The following is a 25,289-nucleotide window of genomic DNA, read 5'->3' as shown; positions in this document are numbered from 1 at the left end:
GGCCCCATGGCCAAAACTTTGAAACCTATCCATATTCGGGAAGGAAGTCGTGCTCAGTCCTCAGTGCTGCATGCATGCGTGTGCATGATTAAGAAGATTAGCGCATTCCTATTCTCTTCATTTTCCACCAACGGACGACATTCTAGAAGAGATTTTCTGGTTTCTTTCATTTCAGCCACTTTCCAGTTGCTATATTTAAAAAGATATATATTTATAGTTATGCTAAATGTTGGACTAATTTAGATTAGACGGTAAATTATCTAATGCACAAAAAACCACTGATCAATGTACGTATACTGTGATTCATTCGAAGTTGAGTTACGTCTTTATAAATGTCGTTTCTTATTTCCACGTGCGATGATAATGCAAGTTACCTGACAAAGTTGTCATCGTTCATGATAATTCATACCCAGTATGTACATGAAAATTATGCACTTTTGCCTTTGTGATTTATGGTGGCATGCATTTTGCATATAATATATACAGTGACTCATCATTGAACATTCTGCAGGATTTTTCACCTTTATATCGACTTCTAATATGCAAGATTGATTCGATTCCAGACGAAACTAACTTTTGAGACCAAATATGTAAATCATATGATGTGTTACTAATAAAAAATAAACACGTTAATTAATATTTAAATTATTATCCAATCATCAATATTTACATCATCTAATTTACAAATTATAATTTAAATAGATTCTCTTTCTAGCATTATCCATGCCAAAATACAAATGAACACCGCCTATTCCTATTCTATGCGATACAGCTGCAAACTTAAACGACAAACCAAAGATATAAAAAGAAGACCAAATGACATACCACCTAAACCCTAAACGACAAACCAAAGATAAAAAAGGAAGACCAAACGACGTAGCACCTAACCCTAAACACCGAACCCCTCACTTTTTCGAAAGATTTTTCAGTATGACCGGCACACGAAGTGATACACTACATGTCCTTATACAAATGGTGGAATTTCTTTGTTAAAAAGTTAATAACTTTAAAAATAAAATTTTTCATCACTTACATAAAAACACATAAAAAATTTCTCCACTTTTTCCGTGTTTGGTTCATTCCTTTGACAGATGGAAGGACAAAAAAGGAGTAAACTAAAATATCTTGTTAGGGCGAAAGTAAGCAACTCTTAGAAAGATTATATATGTGTATATAATTAACTCGCGTGCTAAGCAGCATCGACTAGGAGTATAACAAGAAGGAGCAAGACTTTCTAAATTTTAACATAATTAGCTGATTCCACGTTGGTCCCAAAACGCTAACCGAAGTTTTATCACATTTCTAGAGCACCTCTTGCAAAAGTATAAAACTCAATTTTTTTTTTTTTTTTCCTCTCACTTTGTATGTGAATTCTATCCTCTGTTTTCTTCGTTTTGTGGTAGTGTAAATTCTTGTGAAGGTAAGGCTATGTAGGCACTGCTGATCATCACATTCTCCCGTCGATTATTAATATATATATATATATATTTTTTTTTTTTTTTGCGTGGCTTTGTATTCATATATGGCTAATTTGGAAAATATTGCGACGGCGACTGCATGCAAATAAGATTCCAAACCATGGGCTCCCACTATGAAATTGCAACGCAGCAATGCATGACTCTAAATTTCTGGTCCTGCATCCATAATTTACGTGCCACAGAATTTTTGTGGTCTTCCTGATTTATATTGTGACTGTATCTGGACCAAGACGGACCTCAACAGAAATTCAAATGTGAGGTCGTGGTCCATTTTTAATCGGCTATTTCACAACGGCATCTTCACGTGGATAAATACATTAAAAGTACGGTTAAAAAGAAAAAACAGAACGCCTTACGACGTGACTAGTCAAGGCACTCTTACAATGGGTTTTCTTGTATTTGGAATTTGGACAGCATTTGATCTCACAAAATTACAATCCAGAATACACAAATCCCACTCTTTGTGAGAGACCTAATCAATCACATGATCAGACTAGCCTACTAAATTTTTTCTTGTCTTGCTTAGTAAGTTTGGAGTTAATATTATACTCATGAAGTAAGAAATCAAGAAGAAAGAAGAAAGGAAGAGAGAGTAGATCTGAGAGGAAAGTTATAACTTGCCATTTCTTGTACGCTACAGATAATCCACATAATCCAAACTCCAGACTCCAAACTAAGAAGGGTTAAATGTGAAGAAAAAAAATGTAACAGAACTATAAAAGGAGGCCAGCAGAGGGGTTCTTATAATCTCCTCCTTTTTTAGCTGACGGGTTGGACAACACTTAAAACCAGAGAAACCATGAGTCCCTAACATCATTTGAAAGAGTGGAATCAAATCATCAGCCGCTAATGTAGAAATGTTTCCAACAAAGCGTCACACGTTTCTAGGAAGATAGAACAAAACTGAAACACTTTCAAACCCTAGAGATTAACGATTGGACATTCATCAAGTTCTGTAAGATCTCTACTTTCCTCGTAGTGTATTGCTTAAATAAAAAGTCAGCAATACACTTTATACATTTGATTCATTTTTGTTAAGGTTGTCCAATTGGTGAATCCTGCCCATATGTTATTTCCTATGTTTTTTGTTGTTCGAAGTAAATTGAAGATACATTGACAAAAAACAATTAATTGAAGATACAGTAAAATTTCAATTAAAAAAAACCAGTAAAATAAATAACTCTAGGAAAACAAAAATCAGCAATGCAACAGTAATCAAATTTATGCAGTAAATTTGTTCACTGCATGATGTGCCATTGCTTTATTTGTTAATAACAAGTAAAGTTTAAATTCGCCTCATATTTAAATTAATAAAACACTATCTTATCATGTGGTAAACAAAATTTGATATTTTTTAATACAACTGACATAATATACGTGATTTCACATTCACTCATTTTATAATATATAAAGAAGATGACATTAGGCCATAATATTGTTTGGGCCCAAAAGAATATTGTTGAGTCAAGTATAGGTTTATGCTCGGCCCAAAGCCGTTTCAAAAATACTATGGGCAATCTGGTGATCCCGGGCCATTCAGCAAGAATGGTCGAGTCCTATCACAAGAAGGAGTAGTTCAGATAAGCAAAGGGGTCGAGTAAGTCTTAGTGCAATTAGGATTCTCGACCAACAATGAATAAAGCCTCAAAAAGGGGTGAGTTCAAAGTCCTAATGGGGGTAGGGTTGGTTGAAGCAGAGTTGGAACGGAACAAGAAGTCCCAATCCAGATATGACGTTAACTCGATCTCAAGAAGGATTTGGTGCTATAAATACAAGATATCATGCAACAATTCAGGACCTCCAATTCAACACACATCTGCCCTGCGCAAAACCTCTCAAACATCTTGAGATTTTTTATTTTCTTTTTCCCGCTGACACATCTTCAGTTTGGATAAACAGCACTGTTAAGGCAACCGGTGAACACCTTTAGTTTGGATAAACAACACTGTTGCCGTAGAATCAGCCGACCGAGGAGCACCTTCAGTTTGGATAAACAACACTACATCGAGGTCGACTGGTTACCTATCCAAGTCTCGGTCAAGAAGGGTTTTTGAATCCTTATTGACAGAGGTCATTTTATTAGCCTTCTCGGCGAAGTAAGGTGTTACGAATTACGACATTCGGCACATTGAACACCGAGTGATTTTATGATTGGATACTCACGAGTGAGTTTCAGAGTTCAGCATGACGGTCGAACCACATTCACCATCAAGACATACATCACCTTTGAATATTTGTGTCCGTATAGTCTGGTGTCGATTCGACGTGCTTATACTATCACGAATATAATCACTATAATCGAATTCGGCGCCGACGATTTGTGAACTTCGTAGAACTAGTAGCCTCGTCTTCAGGCTCGAGAATTCAAAGGCCGAGATTTGTTCATTCCTTGGCTGCAGTCACAAAATAAAAAAGTCAGCAACGCGCTCAACGCAATATTAACAAATTTTACTCCTCGGCCGACAAGTTGGCACGCCCCGCATTCAATCGAATGACGTAGTTAGCTTATTAGTTACTCGGCCTGTGCGCCACGTAGGCTTTATAATTTTTAGGGTCAACAAATATCCTCATCATAATAATGTTTTTGAGTGTGGCAGTTATATCATGTACATGTGTTATATAGTTGATATTTTGTGAACAGTGAAATTTAGAGGGCTTGGTTTAGCGGATAAGAGTATGAAGCACACTGTTCAAATTCATTTGTTCCAAGATCTTAATATGCATAGTATAAAGATCATACAAATTGGATGTTTAATTATGATTTTATTGAGTCCAAAGTAGATATTCTTTTCACATTTATACACTAAAACACCAGCAGCTAGTTACTAGCTATATGAAGTTATGAACAATGATTAATGATCACTTGTCAGCACAAATTAATTAATTAACTGATACTATATTAAGCCTTATTGGCAACAGAGTCGGCCTTGAGGGTAGTTGGAGTAGGCGGCCGCCTAAGGCTCTCAGTTTGGAGGGCCTAATTTTTCTATATTTTATATATTAATAACAACAATCAAGTCTTGTCTCACTAAGTTAGGTTAACTATATGAATTTTAAAACGTCATTGTGCTGTATGAATCCTAAACCCTTTATAATATATATATATATATATATATATATATATATATATATAAATTAATATCACAAAGCTTGTATCTGTTCAAACAAGAAGTTTATAGATTTTGAGTTTTTGTCTAAATACAATAGCTAATTGGATTGAGCGGCTGAGCCCAATATTTGTAAGATTTTATTGTTTATATAATTAACTGAATTAAAAAGCAAACTTGTTTTGTACGTGAAAGGTGAAACGTCAAGTGACTTAAACCTGTTCTTATTGACTAGGAAAACAAAGATGTCCACTTCTTTTGTCGCACTCCCCAAACTGCCAGACATCAAACCCTAAACGGCCAAACCCTTTGAATGGGTTAGCTATTTTATCAATTGAAAAAAATTGGTTGAAAAATTAGATTATGTAAACTTAATTGGTACATTTGCATCTAAAAAGGCAAGACATGTAATATTTAAGTAATGTTTGTACACTTTCTTCTTTTGGTATTAATCTTTAATGATATTTGATGTAGAAATAGATTTTTTTTCATGAATTTAACAAATTAATTTTTATACAATCATTGTGTAAAAGGTCAAATAACTCTAGAGCCTCATTTCGAAAGCTGGCGTAGAGCCCCCAAGTTCTCAGGGCCGGACTTGATTAGCAAGGCCCACTTTTCCCCATGCTCGGCACCTTCTTTCTTTACGACCTGAATCGGCTTAAACGTATACAATTTGGCACAAAATATGTAGTAAATAAGATTAACAACTTGTAATAACGTGATAAACCAATAGAAGTGCTCCAACTTCCCTTTGTTCAAACTATTATCCGGCAGCCAGTTCGATCCATTAGGACCAGCACTAAACTTGTGCACCAGTGACACCAAAAGAGTGCTCGCATAGTTCCCGGCCGAGGTGGAGGTCCAAAACAGCGCGGCAGCTGTGCTTCTCATGCTCTCCGGCGCCTGATCATAGAAAAACTCGAGCTGCCCAATTGACATGAATGCTTCAGCCATCCCATGAAGGGCATACTGAGGAACTAACCAAAACACTGAAATGGGGATTATGTCATGGGGATGATCGATCAACCCGTGTGCAAAAGCCGCCTTTTTTCGCTTCATTTCGACAAACCCGGCGACCAATGTGGCAAATACCGAAATGACAAACCCTATTCCCATTCTGTGGAGGAATGTTATTCCCCGGTCTAGCCCGGTGAACTTTCTAGCCACCGGAATGAAGAGGCGGTCGTACAATGCGATTGTGGCGAGCATAGTGACTACGGTGAAGACTGACATGGAGCCTGCAGGGATTTCAAAGGACTTTGTGAGGTGCCTGTCCATGGTTTTGGCTTGTTGGAGTGAGAATGTGCCTTGTTGGGCATAGGCTGTGATGAGGAGTATTCCTGATCCCCATATAGGTCCCATTCTGATCACGCATTTCAGTTCTTCGACGCGATGAACGGTGCTGGTCCTCCATAGGTTTGGTGCCTTGAGATTGTCTTCCTCCATTGTGATCGCTGCCTTGTCAAGAAATCTGCATTATTCATACGTAATTACGTTAGGGTTTAGGGTAAGGTGATTAGGTTATATGTTCCTCCTTTCTATATATTTGTTTGGGTTGCTGTGGATTGGGGAGGTCGGGATGACTCTGACACTCTGATAATGGAGTAGAGGAAGTGAGATTTCTGTTACTTAGCAACGATAGCAACACAAGTATATATGTGGTGCTGCTCATCCATGAAGGATCAAGGGACTGTGGTTCCTACAACCAAAACATGAATAGTGCATGGACAAATGATCTATAGTCAATATCTGCAACATGTTTCCACCGAACGACAATCGTGATAACTTGACGATGATACTAGAAGCTCAACTGGTCATCTCCATGTCAAAACACGGTTAAAAAGCAGGTTTGAGAGAGAGCTGACCTTTTTTACTTTCTAGTGGGTAGGTTTTAAAAATTGTGCCCTATAACACTGCTAACCAATTGGGTAATTATGTTTATCTTCTAAACTTACTATATGTTCTAAGTATATGTGTATGATCGAGACTTTCCTTAGCAGGAATCCTACTTTACTGTAGTGAAAATGTGATAAGGGCTTTCGTAAGAACCATGTATTTATCGTATAAGACCTTTATACTATATAGCAAAAAAAAAAGGAAACAATGAAATATATAAGAGGTTATATATTGTGAATACATAGTTCTTATGATGACTATCTCATTTTTCTACTGTAAAACGCGATGCTTACTATAAGTACTCTTATACTCTTATATATATAATATCATCAAATTCATGTTGTTAGATGGTGAGTTAGGACCACACATTTTGACAATAATCAACTTAACAAGTCGTTTAGAGTCACAATAAATATCCAACTTGAGAGAGGGGGAGAGAGAGGGAGTTACTTCATATGCTTAGTGTGAAGAAGCTTTCCACCCATAGAAATGGGACCGTCAAGTTCATCATTCTGATACAACATTCTAGGATCAGACACCATAGGCAGCTTTCTCTTCTTGTAGGCAGCCACCGCCACTTGTATCAACCTGGTAAACGGACTCCCCGCAGGATCCAAGTTCCGGTAAAGCGGGTACCCGATCACAAACACAATAACTGAGAGAAACATGGCTATAGCTGGAATTCCAAGTCCCAAACCCCATCCAACGTTGTCTTGAATATACACAAGCACAGTGATAGCCACTAGTACTGATGCCCCCATCACAAAGTAGTACCAGTTGAAGTAGTTCCACGTCTTGGTGGTTTGTTTTTCGTCATTCTCGTCGAACTGTTCCGCCCCGAATGACACGACACAGGGTCGGATTCCGCCCGACCCGAGTGCACCTAGTAAGAGGGAGACATACATAAATGCTAGCTGCCCCCCATCGGCTTCTTCGCACACTCGATCGTGGTTGCATGGGGGAGGTCTCAGTTGTGGAAGTGCTGCTGATACTGTTAGGCCAATCATTCCCTGGTTCATTGATTAATTGTACAAATAGAAAACTGAATTAGTATTTAATTAATTAACAAATAAAATTGATATTGGGTGGGCATAATATGTATTAGTAGAGAGAGAAAAAAATACAATTTGATATATAATGGAGGCAATGGTGATAGTCCAGAAGCGGCCAACATAAGCATCAGCAACGAAGGCGCCAAGCAAGGGGGTCAAGCTTGCAGTGCCACTAATGGTGGTGAGGGTGTTGGCTGCTTTTGTCAAGGGCATATGAAGCTGCGTTGTCAAATAGGTCATCATATTTGCTTCGACTCCCACCACAGCCAACTTCTCACAAAACTCATTAGCTACACACACACACACACACACACACAAAGGCCACAACAACAATACACTGATTACTATCATAATTAATTAAATCCCAAAAAAAAAAAAAAAAAAAAAACACACTAAATAAACAAAGAGATATAAGAAGTGACAATAATAGGACAATTTATGCTAATTTCTTCAAAATTATGGAAAGAAACTTCAAATTTGGGTGCAGAAAGATAAGCACACTGCTCTAATTAACTAACTTGACTAGCCTCGGGTCTTCCTCAAAAATTTGAAACCACTAGATTTTATTAGCTCTTACCAAAGATGAAGGGCATAGTGAGCAAGCCTCCCTTTTTCCTCGTAGCATGACTGCCTTTCTCCTCCATCTCTCCCATCTTGTTTTTGGTGTCTCTCGTATACTGTTTTAAGTATAAGTGACCAACGAAGCTCCATTATTTATAGGCAATATGATATGAAGGAAAGGATCGAGCTAGCAGTGTAACTTGTTAGCTTAGTTACGCATACTGTTTCATTTACGTGTGGCCACAAATGTGTGCTGTAATATTGATGATATTATTAGTAATCACTATATATATTTTTGGGTTGTTCTTGTTTTTGTTGGGCGGGGAAGGCAAATTGTGGCCTATAAAACTTGGTCAAAAAAATGGTGGAGTGCAGAGGTCTTGACAACTACCGAAACCAAGACAACAGAAGGTAGGCATGCATGCATGGATGGACACCGACGTGTATTCTAATTTACAGTTTTCCCAACTTGTCTCGTTCACAATTCTAGAAAGGCTTGTACGAAAAGGAGAGGATGGGAGAAGGGTTTAAATTCGGGACGGTTATTTCATAGATGTGATGTCGTCGTCCATTTTTAATCAGATATTTCGCAACAGCATGTGAAGAAATACATTGGAACGGTAAAATAAACTTCAGTAAGAACGCCTAACCACGAGACTGATCAAGCCACTCTTACACAAAACTACAATCTAGAATGCACGGATCCCACTCTGTGTGAGAGGCCTAACCAATCACGTGATCAGACTAACCTACTAAAAAAATTCTTGCCTTGCTTAGCTTTATAATTTTATATACAAATAGTTAACATAATATACTTGTGAAACAAGAAACTCGGAAGAGAGTAGATCTGCGAAGAAAGTTATAGCTTGCCATTTCTTGTACGCTACAGATAATCCGCATAATCCAAACTCCAAACTAAGAAGGGTTAATGTGAAGAAAGAAAATGCAATGGAGCTAAGGCCAGACGAGGGGTTCTTATAATCTTTTTCATTTTTTAGCTGACGGGTTCGACGACCGGTGATCTTCCATAGGTTTTAGTCCTCAAATTCATGCATGTGGTCTAAGAGGTAGTTGGCGGTTAATTCTTCGTTCTTGTTGCAGGCAAAGAACACCTGCAATACAATTGCTCGAGCGAACCCCATTGCTTCAAGCTGGGGGTGAGGAAAAATAAATCATCAATGAGAAGGAAAATTGTGTTCTCAAAGGAAACTGGTTATTTAACATAACTATATAACTACATTCCTATGCATTGCATGTGTTTTAATTAGAGTAACAAAAAAAAAAAAAAGGAACAACTTACACGTTCTATAGCTTCACGCTCCTCAGGACTGATAGCTATTGCCTGTGGCACTGCTGCATCCCCCAGTACGTTCCTGAAACAAATCGAACGGTGCACACCATAAACATACAAACGTTTAACAGATGTGTAACCAACAAGACACCTCTAAAGACTAAAATACTAAATCAAAGGTAAGATAATAAGCTCCTTTACCCTTCTCCACCTTCAGCAGGTTCATTAATCAGGCGAAGGAAGTCAGCCTGATGCTCACCGATTAGCCTCACTAGATTAGGGTTTTGTTTCCCCAACTCTTGAAGCATAGGCTGTGACAAGAATAACACAATGAGTGCCAAAAGAAGATGTTAATTAAATCACATTTGGGTGCGAAAGAACCTGCAATATTTGCGGATTAGCCTGCACCATAGATCGCAAGGCTTGGAACTGAAACAAAAAACACCAAATAGAAAGTTAAAAGAACAATTTTCTTTTATAATTTTTTTTAGATAGGAAACCGACAATGTTCAAGCATGGCTATGTACACCGATGTGCACACACACACACACAAAAGCAAACATATAGGCACTGGCAGAGGGAAGAAGAGAGGGAGATAGAAATGACCTGTTGGTTGTCACGTAGAAAATCAAGATTGCCTGCAGCACCAGCACCAACACCCACATTCGGAAGTTCCTGCTTCAACAAAATTCAAGTTTACTAAAAAGAATTCCCTACCATAATTTATTAAAGATTTGCATAATAAGCACCTGTGGAAAAAGGTTTAAAGGATTGGCATTAGGTCTGCTTGGAGGAGCGGATGCTGGTTGTGCTGACTGTGGAGGTTGTGCTGGAGGGTTTGCGACTTGCCCACCGACAGGAATACGGACTGCAGGTGGAGCTTCAGGTTGTTCAGGGATACCCTTCAAGAAATACGAAATTGACATCAAAAGGAAAAGACAGCAACAATTCAAGAGAAGGGATAACTGCTGATTTTGGTTCTGAAAATCACTACTCCTATCAACTTTTTTTCTTTCAATAATGCTACTCAACCTTGTTACCCTTGTTGAAAACTTAGGACATAATCTGGAAGGTATGTAACTAAAAGAGGGTAGATCAACTTGTAAATTTGTCAAATTTACAAATATCTTGACTTACGGAATAAAGATAGTCAATAGCTCTTGCTGGGTTGTTGAATGCAGCACGAAGAGCACGTACAACAGTATCCCTGTCCCACGTCCCTCCACCCATATCTAGAATTTGCTGAATTGTTCCCTCCAAGTTAGTTCCAGCTACCAGATCAGATGCTGCTTGGCCGTAAGAATCAGCTTGTGAACTGCTTCAACAATTACACTGAACTATTTTAGACAAGAAAAAAAAATATGCAAAGCCAATGAGGAAGGGGTGGGGGAGAAGCAAACAGAGGTAATACTAAACAGATGAATATGAAATCCAGAAGCCCCAAATTTCAAACTGGAGGCATCACCAGAAGGAATAATAATACTCACTCCGTGGTAGCCGAAGCAACAGGAGCAGGCGTGGCAACAGATGCGGGCCTGAGAAAATAATATAATTACAAACAGAACATGTATAAATAAAGATGAACAACATGCTGTTGCTACACCTTACACACATTAAAAATAATGGCATGAAAGATCTCAGACTCACAGTGTTGAGGCTGCTGCTGGAGCCGGACTTGCTGTTAATGTCGCAGTTGGGGCACCAGTATGTGCACTTGGCTGTGGTGCCTGCACAGATTTTAAAGCAAGCATTAGGTAGAATATCTTCTCCTGAAGAAAAGCACGAAGGAGATAAAATTTACAATAGAAAATCAATTTGAGGGTTTCAACTTTTTAATATCAAAACAAGTCATCCAAGTTTAACCGTGTCTTAGGTATAAACCAATGAAAACAATTACAAGAGGATGAAACTCTTACCTTAGTTGTAGCCGCAGTTGATGCACCTGAACCTTCACCAGGTGGGCTCGTACTCTGGCATTTTTAAGTATACAAAGTCAACAACTAGTAAACAGGAGTTGAGCATAACAACAACTTGTCACCATTCAACCTTTTTTTTTTTTTTTGGTAGGAAGCTATAGTCAGATTCTAAACAGACAACAGAAATAAGATTGGGCAACATTATAGAGCCTTAAGGTCTGAGCTGGTGGAAGAAGGAATTTCAACCAGACAAATAGTTAGCATAAATCAGATGTGAAAGAACCAGGGTATTCACGATGACATCATCAACTTCAAGTAAACAAAATTTACACTAAAGTATTACTAGATTTCGCATAAATTATACGTGAAAGAAACAGGGCAATCACAAGACAAGAATACGACATCATCTCAAAACAGCAATTTCAAAACTATTGAGTGCCATAAAACACAATACCTCTTCATGAATGCTTCTTTACCAAGACATCAGCTATAATACAAGGATAAGTTCTGTCACTGCTTCATTTATTTTTACTTTCAGAGCTCACTGTCACTACTAACTGAATAATTCAATAGAATACGGTCTCAACAGGGCCGGTTTGAATTCTTATTTTAACACCCATATGCTTGGTTTGATCCCTATTTCCTGATGCTAAAACTATGTTTTGACACAATCCAAAAATACACGTTATATATAACACACCATGTCGCAAACCGACATGTTTCCTACATGTTTCAGGAAATTTTTATTCGAAAAGGTATTTTAAGACCATATTTATATGAAGGACACGCCGCACTCTAAATTGCTGAATAGAAAATGAAATATTACCTTAGTCAACATTATTACAACAAAGCTATTTTCCGCAACTTTATTTTCGTCCAGTGTTGTGTCATCTTTAAGCACTTTTCCTTGATGAATTAGCATCTGTTGTGGAGCAGGGTATACATCTGAACCCTTAGAAGCTTCTATATGTTTCTTCACATCAGCAACCTAGAAAGAATAGCAGTTAGTCACGATTATGGTATCTTCGATCAAGTCGTCACTCGTCAGCGATTACCGCGTAGCAGGAAGCTAAGTAAAATTACAATTTACAACTCCACTAAACCACATTTCCTACATTTAGAAAGCTGAATGCTATCCCAAAGTCTCCCATATCGCAGAATTCAGAAATTTCAAAAAATAACGATAACAAAATTTAAAGAAACATAAAAAGGAAAGATTAATTTAATAAGGGAAACAAACGGATATTAGTAACAAAAACCCTAGAAAGCACTCCGATTACGATCAATTGCGCATTAGTTCATGCAAATTAAGAAATTAACACGAATTTTAAAATTGAAAAACTAAAATGAAGGAGAAGGTTCGAGGCTAACCGTGTCCTCAGGCTTCACTTCGACGTCGAAGTGGGAGCCCTTGAGAGTCTTGACGAAGATCTTCATCTTCTTCTCGACGGAATCGCCGCCGTCCTTACAGTATCGGAGCCTGTGATCTGTAAAGGGTTTCAGAGAAAGAAGCCGAATGCGCAAGTAAAGTGAAGCAGGAGCTGGAAAAAGTGGAGAAAATTCCCAAATTTCTGGTTTATATACCGGGGCCCCCGGAGCTAATGCAAACGCGCTGAAGGGAGAATGTGAAACGCGTGCGGCTCAGTATACGTTGGATTGCACGTGAGCGGTTGAGATGGGCGCGTAGAGTTAGAAATAGTAAAGAGGGCGCATTGTCTGTTTTGAGTGACAGGTGAAAATGGCGAGCTAGATTTTTGTGTTTGATTGTGTTTATCAGGCTGTTGCAAATGGAACTTCAGATCACCGTTTGATCGTCCCATATCATATCACCGCCGGTGTGGGCCCTCGCAGGGTATTTTAATGATTTGTCAACTCATTTAATGTTTTAACAACCTTAATTTGATGTTTTAGTACCTTAATCACGTTCCTCCTTTGAACAAATTTGGTAATCACATGTTTTAAAAGGCCTCATGACAAGTCCACTATTGTATTATTTTGAGTCGTCTGTGTACTTTTTTTCCCATTATTAGTTCTATTTATTGCAACGTTACAGATATCGCTACTTATAGTATTTAATAAAATCGAAAAATATGAAGAAAATATTAAGAGAAAACAAGGAGAGAGGAATAAGAAGTGTGTTGCCTATATGTCAGTGATTGTTGTGCAGTCATCGTTATGTACGGCCAAATACAAGGAGTTTAAACTGCATTGATAAAATGTCGCATACAACGAATTTTCCCAGATGTGGCGGAGGCTGAGGTACCGTTTGGTACTTAGACGGATAGAACCGAACGAGACAGGACGGGACGCAACAGTGATTTCATGTTATATTTGGTATGCGCAAAACAGAATGGAAGAGTTGTTCCGTTCTACGTTTGGTGCACATGACGGATAACGGAACGAAAAGACAAAGAAATCAAAACAAGCTCAATAGGGGGTGTGGAAGCAGATAAATAAAGGCGGATCTTTGGTTGCAGATGCAGTATTGGGCAGATCGAAGCACTACAAAATACAAAGAAATCAAAACAAGCACTACAAAATACAAAGAAATCGAAACAAGCAAATCATAAAAGAATACAAAGAAATTGAAGCACTACAAAATATAAAGAAATTCAGCAGAATTAGGAACTGGGTGTTAATGAAATCAAAACAAGCAAATCATAAAAGAATAATAATGCCACTTCAAACTTATATCAAAATTAATTAAATGACCTCCTCGAAGCAATTTTTTTTTTTATTTCCAGTTGCAGATGCAATATTGGGCAGATCGAAGCACTACAAAATACAAAGAAAAAGAGACCGAGAGGCTACACAATCACAATCAGATCGAACCTGGAACGGAGATGCAGAGCTAAAGTTCACAGAGAGGCTACACGGAAAAGGACGAGGAGGAAGGTTGCGAAGGGGAGATGCATAGCTGAAGAAGTTCACAGCGGCAGAGAAGAGAAGATGATAGTTAGAGTTTGTTGTATGATTTAGATGGTGTAAATATTGAAAAAGACAAGGGGTATTTTTGTCTTAAAATGTTAAAAATTTGTGTTCCACAGAGGTGGAACAAGTCGTTCCAGGGGGGAGGCGGAATGAAAAATCACCCAAAACTTGTCCCGTAAAACAGTATGTTCCACCCGTTTTAGGCGCACCAAACGTCGGACTGAACATCTCGTCTCACTCTATTCCGTCCCGTCCCACTTACCAAACGGTATCTGAAGGAATGCATACACCCCTTCTACTTGTTTTCCACTTTTTAAGCGAAATCTTATTTTTATTGTTCAATAGATTACTTATTTTTGCTATTTAGTATTGGAAAGTTATTGGTACTGAAAAAAGTTGAAGTTCTACCATAAATCAATTACTAATAAAGAAAGTAGCCAAACTTACTTAGAAGTTCATGCAAGGTTTCTTTCACACATAAAAAATGCTTGGGTCCTACCCTTGAGTACACCTTTGTAGAATTATTAGAGAGACGGGCCAAATGGCAACTTCCAACAACACCAATATTGTCCCCAACTTGGTAATTACCACATGCACAATCGGTTAGGTGTGGAGTTTTATCACAAAAGGCCCCAGTGCTAGTTGGAGTGGGGTTAGAAAATTTAAACTCTTATTTTCTCATTGATATGGTCGATGTGGTACATTTCAACCCCTTACTTGGGTCACACGTGGAAGATCCACACATCAACAGCCACATAGAGTAAGGGGACTCACCCAGTCACCCTACAAGTGAGGTCAAGGGACCCACCATCATCACGGGGGGCCAAGGAAACTCACCCATCACGTGGCAGTACAATATGGGTCCGCTCCCTGTCTCTTATACCATGTAGAATTATCAAAGAGACGAGCCAAATGCGCACTTCCAACAACACTGATATTGTACCTAACTTGGTAATTACCACATACACAATTCATCAGGTGTGGAGTTTTATCACAAAATGCATCGGTGTTAGTTAGAGTGGGGTTAGGATATTTAAACTCTTATTTTCTCATTGATACAATCGATGTGGAACATTTCAACAACCTTCACCATTTAAATTAAGAGACTTTTAACTAAACACTCCAAGTACATTTCATTTTTAACGAAAATGACATTTTTACTCTAAAAAGTCACTCCTAGTACTATTCACTTACAACATTTTTTTTTTGTCATTGTGATTAAATCTCAAAATTTTCAAACATTTTTCATTAGTTTTCCTTTAAATTAAACAATTTACAGTACATGTCACAATCATTATCATACATTTTTTTAATACACGGTGTAAATATTTTCTGTGCATAAGTATAAGTAAATTAAGATTATTCGGTCTTTTTTGGAACAAAGATTATTTAATCACTCATATATACCAAATAATGGACAGCTCAACATAAAAAATATTCATTGCTGTCAAAATTGTCGATTGTTTCAGTTTGAATGAATAACTAAATGATTTTCTATTCTTTGATGCTTAACTCTTGAAAAATAATCGACTCCGAATATGCCTCACACAATTTTCATGACATCATTCAAAAAAAAAAAAAATTGAGAATCGTATTACATCATCCCATTGAATCCTCAATACATGCCCGCCTTGGAAAAATATCTTCGTAGTATTGATTTGAATCATCGTTTCATCTCAACAGATTACACAGAATTTAACCGTAGCATTGACTTAAATATATAACAAGTTCTTATCCTTGAAATCTATTTAAAGTGAGATTTATATTATTATTTTATAAGTTTAGAATTCATTATTCACGAAATAAATAGAGTGTAATTGTAGTACTAAGCAGTTCAAAGTGAACAATTATAGCATCCCAAATAAATTATCATGCAGACGGTTCACATGATTTACAAATTTAATTGAAAATTTTAATCTGCCTAACATTACTTTTTAGGAATAATAAAAAAAAATCTTACATGTTAACCGTTTAGGATCAATAACTAGCTTTTTAAATCTTTCACAAAACACTTGTTCTCTCTTACCATCCTTCTCGAATTCCGATCTCACGAATCTCCTCCTTCTATCGACGGCCTTAACATCTTTGATGATGGAAATTTATACTGTAAAAAATCAAGAATCATGTCCTCCAAGCTAGTTGTGTAAAAAGCAATCTTGCTTAATGCTTGAGTAAGATGCCAAGAACAGATCCCCTCGAAAGGGGGTTCAAATTAAAATGACCATCATTATATAGGACAAAGATTGTCTCTTCCATTTTCAATATCCATCTGTATTCTCTTATTTTATATGATCACAGTTAAATTATACTAATATTTTATATTATTTTTTCATAACAATAATAAAATAATAATATATAATAATATAAAATATTGTGTTCCCATTAAATAAGCGAACCATTCATTTTCCATTTTTATTTTTCTTTTGGCGCCAACGAATTTCTTTGTTACTTTTCCAATCTTCCTTCCATATCAGGCTAGAGTCCTACTGTAACGGTCCTACATATATTCTTTTCACCATTCCTTTTCAAAAAAATTAGAAAAAAGGGACAAATTTACAGATCGGTCCGGCATCATATTCCGTCCAACCGACGCCGTTTCTTTAAGCGCTACTGCGCCGGCAGTGTTTCGAAACGCCACGAAAACTCGCCGTAATCAGCCGAGTCAAAATACACATCGTCGTTTACGAACAATCCGTCAAACGTACTCGGAGGGGGATCGTCGAACTGCCAAAACTCGTCAGCTCCGGACGTGTCGGACGGAACTCGGACCAACTCGCTCTCTCCGCCTTTCGCCGCCTCCTCGCTGAAGTTCTCCGACGGGGGCAGGCCCAGCTCGTCGTCCGAAGCTTCTAGAAGGTACCCAAGGTTTGGATTGGACTCGGCAGATTCCGACGTCAAGTCAACCACCGGCACCGGAGCCGGCTCAGTCTCCGATGCCGGACGCGGCGACGACCGGCAAGAAGTGGTTGCGGCCGCTATCTCTTCCTCGAAGCTTTTCATGACCGAGTCGAGGTCCTGAGTCGTGGGATCGGCGTCCGAGTCGTCAAGGAAACCCAGTAGGTCTTCCCTGAGTCGCTTCACCTCGGCTGAGTCGTGAATCGAGTCGTCCGAATTGTCTCGGACCCGCTTCTTGCTTGTTGGGGTGTGGTCCTCCATGTATGAAATAATACCAACTGCAAGAGAGAGTGAGTTTTTCAGATGAAGCGTGTGGATGCGGTGGTGGTGGCAAGGGGAGGAGAGAAGGATTATATAGGGAGACAATGTAGAGAGAGAAAGTAGAGAGAGAAAGGAAGAGTGTGTGTGGTGATGTGACGCAGGAGCGCGTGGGTTCGAATACTTAGGCCATCACGGACGCCTTGCCTCTTTTTTTCACATTTTTATTTGTTTGCTTGTCTTTTTTTGTTGGTTCCTTTTTTCCGGATCTGTTTTTTATTAACTCGATTGAATTCCGGTTTGGAGTCCGGTCAGTTGTGGGTCCCACCAAACATACTTTCCATGGCTCGACTCAGCTGACTGAAAGACTGTGGTTTGATTGATTTTTTTTTGGTGAAATTTGTGGTTTGATTGGTTTTGCTGTGGTTGTTTTATTGTTTAGCATGATGTTTACGCAAATTGGATCCCATCCGGATCCAGTGCTGCGATATTTAGGTTTTAATCATTCATTGCGTATTGTACAATTATAAATAATTTGATTTTTTTATTTAAAATTAAATACAAATAGTATTTGATAAAAACTGACCGTACGATGTATGATGAATGACTAAGATGTGGGGATCCTAATGGCTAAGTTGTGGTGATCCTTGGGATCCCCACAAAGTGGCTCCGGAGAGAATCCTCTTCCGATTTCTACCACTCGGGTATATTGGTAATTTAGTATGGCATTGTTCCATGTTAATTATAATATCGAAATTTTTCCGAAATGTCTTATGATTTTGTACCCATTTTTCAGTTTATCATACCAACTTTCCGAAATCATCAATTTGTTATCTTACCCTAACTCCGTTAAGTTTTTCATCCAAAATAAGTTATGTGCCTCGCACATGACTTGTGTTAGGATTATTTTTGTCATTTTAACATCTCACTTTCTTCTATTAAGTTGCATTCGATCAAAGCAATTATAGGGTGTTTAGTTCAGCATGTCATGAAATCAAATTTTATATGGGGCTATGTAATATGAGAAACGAGTTGAGGTTTGATGACATAAATGGAGTTGTAGATGCATATATGTTGCTCAAACACAACGATCTGCATGAATATCCACAAATACAAAATTTAAGGATTTTACTAAAGAAAAGTAAATAACTTGCAAAAAGATCTTAAATGATATAAATAACCTTAAACGCAAGTCATGTGCGACTTATTTTGGATGGAAAACCTAACGGAGTTAAGACGAGATGATAAATTGATGATTTCGGAAAATTGATATGACAAATTATTTAAAATTAAAGTTGATATAACAATTTGAAAAAGTTGTACAAGTTCATATGACAATACAAAATATTTCCCTTATAATATTATATTATGCATAATAGGCTTTTTCACACATGCTTTTATTGTTAATTTATGATTATTTTATTTGAGGTGGCCTTGTAATATTTACGTCATCTTTCTTTTTCTTTCGAGCTTTTACCCCATTGTCAACCAGGAAAAAAAAAATCTCAAAATGTTAATTTTATATTGAAAATGTTTTGAGTGCTCAAACGGAGCCTTATATTATTGATAATTTGATAGTGATATTATTTTACTTTTAGTTGTGTAGAAGCACTGCCTGATGTTATTAAAAAAAAAGATCATCTCCATAATCCTTCCACTTAATCTTCTTTATTAAATAATTTGGTTATTTGAAATTTGATCCAATAACTAAAAATACAAGGCTACTTTAAAAGTTATAATAACTTTAACCGTTAAATCAAATTTTAAAGATCTGAATTATTTAATAAGAATGATTAGGTGAAAGATGTCCGGAAATGATTATCTTCCTTAAAAACAAAACGTTATAATAGTAGTGTGAAGATGTCATGGGAGTTGCCTTCGATTGCTTGACGATAGGTGAGAGAATGAGAATGAAATTATGGGCAAGTGCGAGGGTGCTTTTGGAAAAGTAGGTTGGGTGTTATGGAAATGAATCGATGGGATTGGATTGGGTCACCGGGGGTGGGATAAGATGAGACTGACCTTTTGTGGAAAGGGGCTTTGTTGGTGTGGGAGGGAAAGTTGTAGGTAATTCATAATTGATTAGGAATTTCTGGAAGAGCTTTGTTGGGTGGTTGTTGTGTGAGTGATGATGTTGACGGCCACCAAAACAAATGAATTAACGTAAGGGCCGTGGTCTAGTAGCAGACTAGTAAACGCCAAGGAACGCTATCTATGTATTAGCTTCTTGCAACACGTCGACGCGTATGATAATTGACTTTTTTTTTGTTTAATTTTTAAAATTTTTTAAATTTTACTCGTTTTAAAAATTCATCTTTTTATTAAAATATACTTTGAAAATAACGAACTTTTTTTGTTTTTTTTTAGATTTTAATGGGAGAAGGTTATTTGGGTATTAAGAAAGCTTCATTCTTTTGCCTTCTCTCTTTGTATAAATAGATATATTAGTGATTCTAGAAAATTATAAGGTTCAAATAAACATTAAAATTAGGTTTTGCTTATGAGTAGATGTTAAACATTTGAGTCGTCTAAACAACGCTTTGATAATAAACAGATAGAAAATTCTTGATTTAGACATCACTAATTCAAATCAAATGCTTAACATTTAAAAGTCTAATTCAGCCACCAAAACCACGCATAATTACTATCTACGCAAAACAAGTTTTACAAACTTTCAATATATTAGGATTCATTTCTCAAAAAAAGACATCTCATACTCATACCCATCATTTTGAAAAGAAAAAAAAAATTGTCATTCATTTAAAAAAAAAAATGTATCTTATATTACAAGGCTAACATATATGCCCACTCATAATAGACACCGAATGTGAATAAGTTATGTGTTACTCTAAAAAAACCAATAAAGTCAAAATACCTTAAGGCGTTCGAAAAGATTTGAGAATCCACTAATTAATTAGGAGCCTAATGGAGTCATGGATCATGCCGACGAAATAATTGAACAAAATATTATTTCGGATAAGAATATATTTCAATATCTGTAAATTTCTTGCCATGTAAATAAGAATACATCTTCTCCACAAACTAGTCAACAAATAACACCACTCATTAATTAATTAAGGTAGCATAATTCAACTTGGAGCGTCTTAGAAATTTCTTGAATCAAACAACCACGTCGACGAAGACATCCTTAGAGACTAGAAGAAAATTGAGATTTTATTGTAAAGTTAGTGGGGAAGAGGAAAGAGTAGTTCTACTTATTTATAAGCAATGTAATATCTCTCTTTTCATTAATGGGCGATTTATTTTTAACACGCTATTAACAGAATACTGTAAATGTCTGTGAGTTTGTAATCGATAAACTTTACACGTAAAATAATTTGACTCTAATACACGATAAAATGGCAAAAAAAATTTCGTGATCATGATCGTTCATCTTGCATCATGTGGTTATAAATCATTTAAAATTTAAAATTAAATATAAATAGTACCTAACGAAAACTGACCGAATTTATTTAGAGTTTAAAATTTAAAATTAAATATAAATAGTATTTAACAAAAAGGAGGCATATTGTCTGCCCTCCTGTTTGGATGCCCTTCCCATCCCTTCCTATTTTGTGCGGTCATGGTTAAGCCACGTCAACATTTTATATTGATTTTTTTATAGAGATAACAAGACAAAAAGCAATAGGAATATAAAATGTTGACGTGGCTTAACCGTGAGCGCACAAATAGAAGGGGATAGGAAGGTCACCCAATCAGGAGGGCAAACAATCTACCTCCTAACAAAAATTGATCATATAATATATAATGAACGATTATAATCACAGAATTTCTTAAATTCCAGAAAAAAAAATCTAACAAGGATCATTTTCCAATAAAATGAACAAGAAGGACAGCTTTCATTTAAGAGATTTTTGAAATTACATAGTACGAGCAGCCTGCAGTTGGTTGCGTGACACGTCCGAGTGTAAACGTACGTGCGTACACCAGCGGCCAGGCCTGTTTATTTAGCCGCTCCTCGATTAATACATTTTATCTTTGTTTCTCGTGTTTTGTTTGTCAACTTGAAGAAATTTTTTATTGTAGTACAAATACGAATGGTATATTACGTATTTTTATATAAATAATAGGTAATTTTATTTTTTAAATTATTAATTTTTTTAATACATATATTTTATCATTTATATAATAATATGTAAAGTAACCTATCATATACCGATCACACTGAAAATCCTAATCAACTTGCATTGGGACCCCTGCCTCCACGTTTCCACGTGACCGCACTTTCCATTATTTTTGTTATTTACTTGCTTTTGGCGCCAGATTTTTATTATTTGCTTTTATATTCTTAATAATTGTAGAAGATGGGAAATCGAGAAGGGAGTGATGCGTCGGCCACAGAGGGGTCGCACGTGTAGGTGGGTCTTAAGAGCAATCACATGATGCAGGGGCAGGAGGTCTAATCTGACCCCACACTACATTATTTATGTCGTGATTTTCACGCTTCGCGAGGACGAATTTGGAGTTGGGTGCGTGTGCCGATCGTGCCGATGAGGACTCATCAGATCCTAGTGCGCACAGTATTATGACGCCCATGAATACAAGAAGATTTTTTTTGAATTCATATTCTATTTTACTTCTCACATTCATTATTAATATCTATTTTTTGATTTTTTTTTAATTTAATCGATGCAACGGTTGCAAATTAAAACATTGTGTATGAAGTAAATAGAGGGATGTGGATAACACACCTTTCTTTTTATATCAATCAATATTATCCAGGACGAAAGAGGAGGGTAAGCCTCATAATGAGTTAATACATTTCTTTTGACGATAACCAAATTTAAGAGTACTTACTTATGAATGAAAAATAATACTTATAGGTCATAGTACTAAGCAGCTCAAAACGAAAAGATATGAGTCAGCACAGAAAATTATTAAGGAACGGATTTGCAACTTAAATAATTAGAAATATTTGCGCGAGTTTAGTTTAGGGAGTTCGGATTCTCACCGGATATTCTTTGTGAGAATTTTGGGAACCCGTGAATCATATATATTTATCGTACATCGTGCTGTAAGAAATCATTTAAATATTTTTATTTAAAATTAAACACAAACTGTACATGACAAAAACTGATCGCACGATGTATGACGAACGAACACGATTTACAGATCCTTACCAAAAAGATCCGGAGAGGATCTTGTTGGCAGTTTAGGAACACAAAAATCTTATTAGGCAGTTTATAATACAGTATTTAATAAGTAGTAAAACTTTCAATTATTTCATGTCTTTTTGGTTATACATAGAGTAAAATGAGAGTTAAAAGACAACATTGATCCAATTACTAAGGAAACGTTTGTTACATTTTCTTTTCTTCTTTCCCGCGTTAGCGTTGTGTTTTATGCTACAACAACAACTCAACAGTACGTACGTACGTACCAGCTTAAGCCCTGGCTCTCTCTCTCCCTCTCACTAATCACTTGTATCCATGTTATTATTATTATTTTATTAGTACAATTAATTAATCTTATCATCCATTTTAGTCGTGGTTTGCAATATTGGAGAGCCTACTTTTCCTCCTTTCTCTCGTTTGATTCTTTCGGGGTTTCCAGCAATTCTATTTGCACAAGTCCAATTAATTGAAGAAACAACATGATCTTCTTCGGATTTTTTTGCGAGGATCATGGGATTCGTGAATCGTGTTCATTCATTATTCATTATACATCGTGCAATCAATTTTTGTAAAGTACTGTTTATATTTAATTTTATATAAAAATATTTAAAATAATTTTTGACAGCACAATATACGATGAACAAATAAGATTGACGGATTTCCATAATTCTTATAAAGAGGATCTGACGAGGATCCGAATTCAAAGAAATATTCAATTGGGTTGTTGGAATTGCATATCAACACTATAAATAATCAACGTCGTACAAAGACTTGATTAATCATCAAAATACATCGCCTCCCGCCTACCCTTCGTTTTATTGGGAGGAGGCTGCTGTCTAGTGTTGTTTGGTATCTACTATCCTCTAATCATGTCATGCATGATAAAAAATTTGATGCATCGTCACATGCCTTGCCTTGCGCAACAAGCAACAACTAATTTGTATAAAACTAAAAGTAAATTAACACCACAACTTGAGAGATTCAGCAAATGACAATAAGTCAATGTAGACCAATAGGCAATAGTAGAACGGAAAATGAAAGGAAGTCGGTGTGCGTTGAGAGTAATTTTTTCGTGTCTTTAGAAGACTCATATGATATTACTGTTCGACTTAAATTATAATATTGATCTTATCATCTATTTTTATTATGACACGTGAAATAATAGATTGCATGTATAGTGTTTTCGATACCTATTGTGTATTAGAGTACTTTGCTTTCGCAAACGACATCAATAAGCTGTCCATACGAAATTATATAACACGCAAGTCTTGCTTTGCTGGCCTGTCGTTTCTAAAAACTGTATACTTTGCTAGATATTTACAAAGAACAAGCGGCTGCTTAAAAACAAGCATCGAGCGTCAAATGGAAGGATTTTAAATTCATATACAAGTGGCCGTTTTCATTCTCTATCCCTATCTAATTAAAACTAAGGCTTGGCCTAAATGATTTTTGAGATTATTACAACTCTTCAGTTTGATTTTGACATTTAAAATCGATAAAATTTGTCCCTGAGGTTATCCATTATAAATCATTTTGGTTATTATGTAAAAAATTTCTGTTAAATTGAATAAACTACAATTCAAGGGAAGGAGTTAGTTTAACAAAAAGTACCCTCAATTTAACAGAGATTTCTCATAGAATGATCAAAATGATTGACCACATACAATTTCAGGAAGTACTTCTATCGATTTAAATCTCGAGAATTAAAGTTATAAGTTATGTCAATTTTAAAGATCATTTTAAATAAAAAACGTCAAACTAATTAAACTAGGATTGCATGAAAAAGTAAGAAAAATAATTACTAAAAATGTATAGAACATAATGCATTAGAGTTTTTTCTTATGAACATGCATTTCGTATTAGGTTATAATGTCGTGGAGCATACCAAGACGTCTTGTTATATATTTGTTACCAAAAATCAAGAAACACGTTAAACACGTGCTATTCCAAAACCTAGCTTTGAAGACTTCGGAATTATATGTATGTATACATAAGCTTTTCATCGTAGATGGTTATTTAGACACATAAAATCGGCACATTTGTTAACAAATTGTTTAATACACATGAAATTCACATATAATGGTAGCATTGAAAAATCTTTATTAGAGCGCATGTCGTTTAAGTGTGTTAATTTTATGTGTGCAGTATTATTGTAGGTTTATTAGGGGAACAACCTTTTACCAGTTCCTTGTTCTTCCACCATGCATAATGGTATTAGGTTTGTATGGTTTTATCTACGTACTCATTTTATCTTTCTCACGCTCCTCTTAATTTTTGATTATGACTTGACCAATCCTCATGTATGTTGGTCGCAATTTCTGAATGACTATTTACTTGGCTTTCAAGAAATTTGGAATCCCATCTGACCCAAAAATGTAACGTGGTGGGCCCATACCTTTCATCTATAATCTTTTCCACTGTACAGAATTTATGAATCACGAAAATTCCTTGAAAGCCATTCATAGCTACATAATGTCCTTTTTTCTTCTTTAGGAGTCGGCAAGGTACACATTCCTACTTAACTTCCTACTTTATTTCCCATATTAATATTTTAGGTTGCTTGCCTCTAATCTTCCAAATTTTTCTTCCTTTCTTTTGCCAACAAACTTAGAGGTTGTTCGGAAATGTTTTTAAAATGGTTTATAGCGTTTTTAGTGAAAATATTTTTAGGACAAATTCTGTTTAAAAATGCATGTAAATCCTAGAAAAGCACCTGTAGTGTTTTTGGAACTCAAAAACATTGTCTCTAAAAATTCTTTCAATCAT

The 25,289-nt window shown here is 36.3% G+C and overlaps 3 protein-coding genes across 4 annotated transcripts; all 3 read right to left on the bottom strand.

Annotated features, from left to right (window-relative positions):
* Window positions 1–5,137: 5,137 nt before the first annotated feature.
* Window positions 5,138–8,715, bottom strand: LOC103947150 (protein NRT1/ PTR FAMILY 3.1-like). Its single transcript, XM_009358006.3, has 4 exons — window positions 8,114–8,715; window positions 7,609–7,826; window positions 6,935–7,494; window positions 5,138–6,059 (listed from the first exon to the last, which is right to left on the bottom strand). Exons 1-4 carry the CDS (start codon window positions 8,187–8,189, stop codon window positions 5,138–5,140), a joined length of 1,776 nt encoding a protein of 591 aa, XP_009356281.1. The 5' UTR covers window positions 8,190–8,715.
* Window positions 8,716–8,945: 230 nt separating this feature from the next.
* LOC103947149 (ubiquitin receptor RAD23d) lies at window positions 8,946–12,865 on the bottom strand. Of its 2 annotated transcripts, none has more exons than XM_048572385.1 (12): window positions 12,676–12,865; window positions 12,131–12,292; window positions 11,305–11,358; window positions 11,036–11,115; window positions 10,876–10,923; window positions 10,526–10,706; window positions 10,138–10,290; window positions 9,995–10,063; window positions 9,770–9,817; window positions 9,590–9,699; window positions 9,398–9,470; window positions 8,946–9,248 (listed from the first exon to the last, which is right to left on the bottom strand). In XM_048572385.1, the coding sequence occupies exons 1-12, from the start codon at window positions 12,739–12,741 to the stop codon at window positions 9,132–9,134; spliced, it is 1,161 nt and encodes a 386-aa protein (XP_048428342.1). In that variant the 5' UTR covers window positions 12,742–12,865; the 3' UTR covers window positions 8,946–9,131. The 2 variants fall into 2 exon arrangements, with proteins under 2 accessions (XP_048428342.1, XP_009356279.1); XM_009358004.3 differs by having other exon boundaries at window positions 10,526–10,703; window positions 12,676–12,864.
* A 3,757-nt stretch (window positions 12,866–16,622) lies between these two features.
* Window positions 16,623–17,475, bottom strand: LOC103947148. The gene has a single exon (XM_009358003.3). It carries the CDS (start codon window positions 17,389–17,391, stop codon window positions 16,843–16,845), a length of 549 nt encoding a protein of 182 aa, XP_009356278.1. The 5' UTR covers window positions 17,392–17,475; the 3' UTR covers window positions 16,623–16,842.
* Between the last annotated feature and the right edge of the window lie 7,814 nt (window positions 17,476–25,289).

The sequence above is a fragment of a genome, unplaced genomic scaffold (assembly GCF_019419815.1).
Source record: "Pyrus x bretschneideri cultivar Hongxiangsu unplaced genomic scaffold, Pyrus_bretschneideri_v1 Contig6, whole genome shotgun sequence".
Classification (NCBI taxonomy): Eukaryota; Viridiplantae; Streptophyta; class Magnoliopsida; order Rosales; family Rosaceae; genus Pyrus; species Pyrus x bretschneideri.
This window is presented reverse-complemented; position numbering and strand designations above follow the sequence as displayed.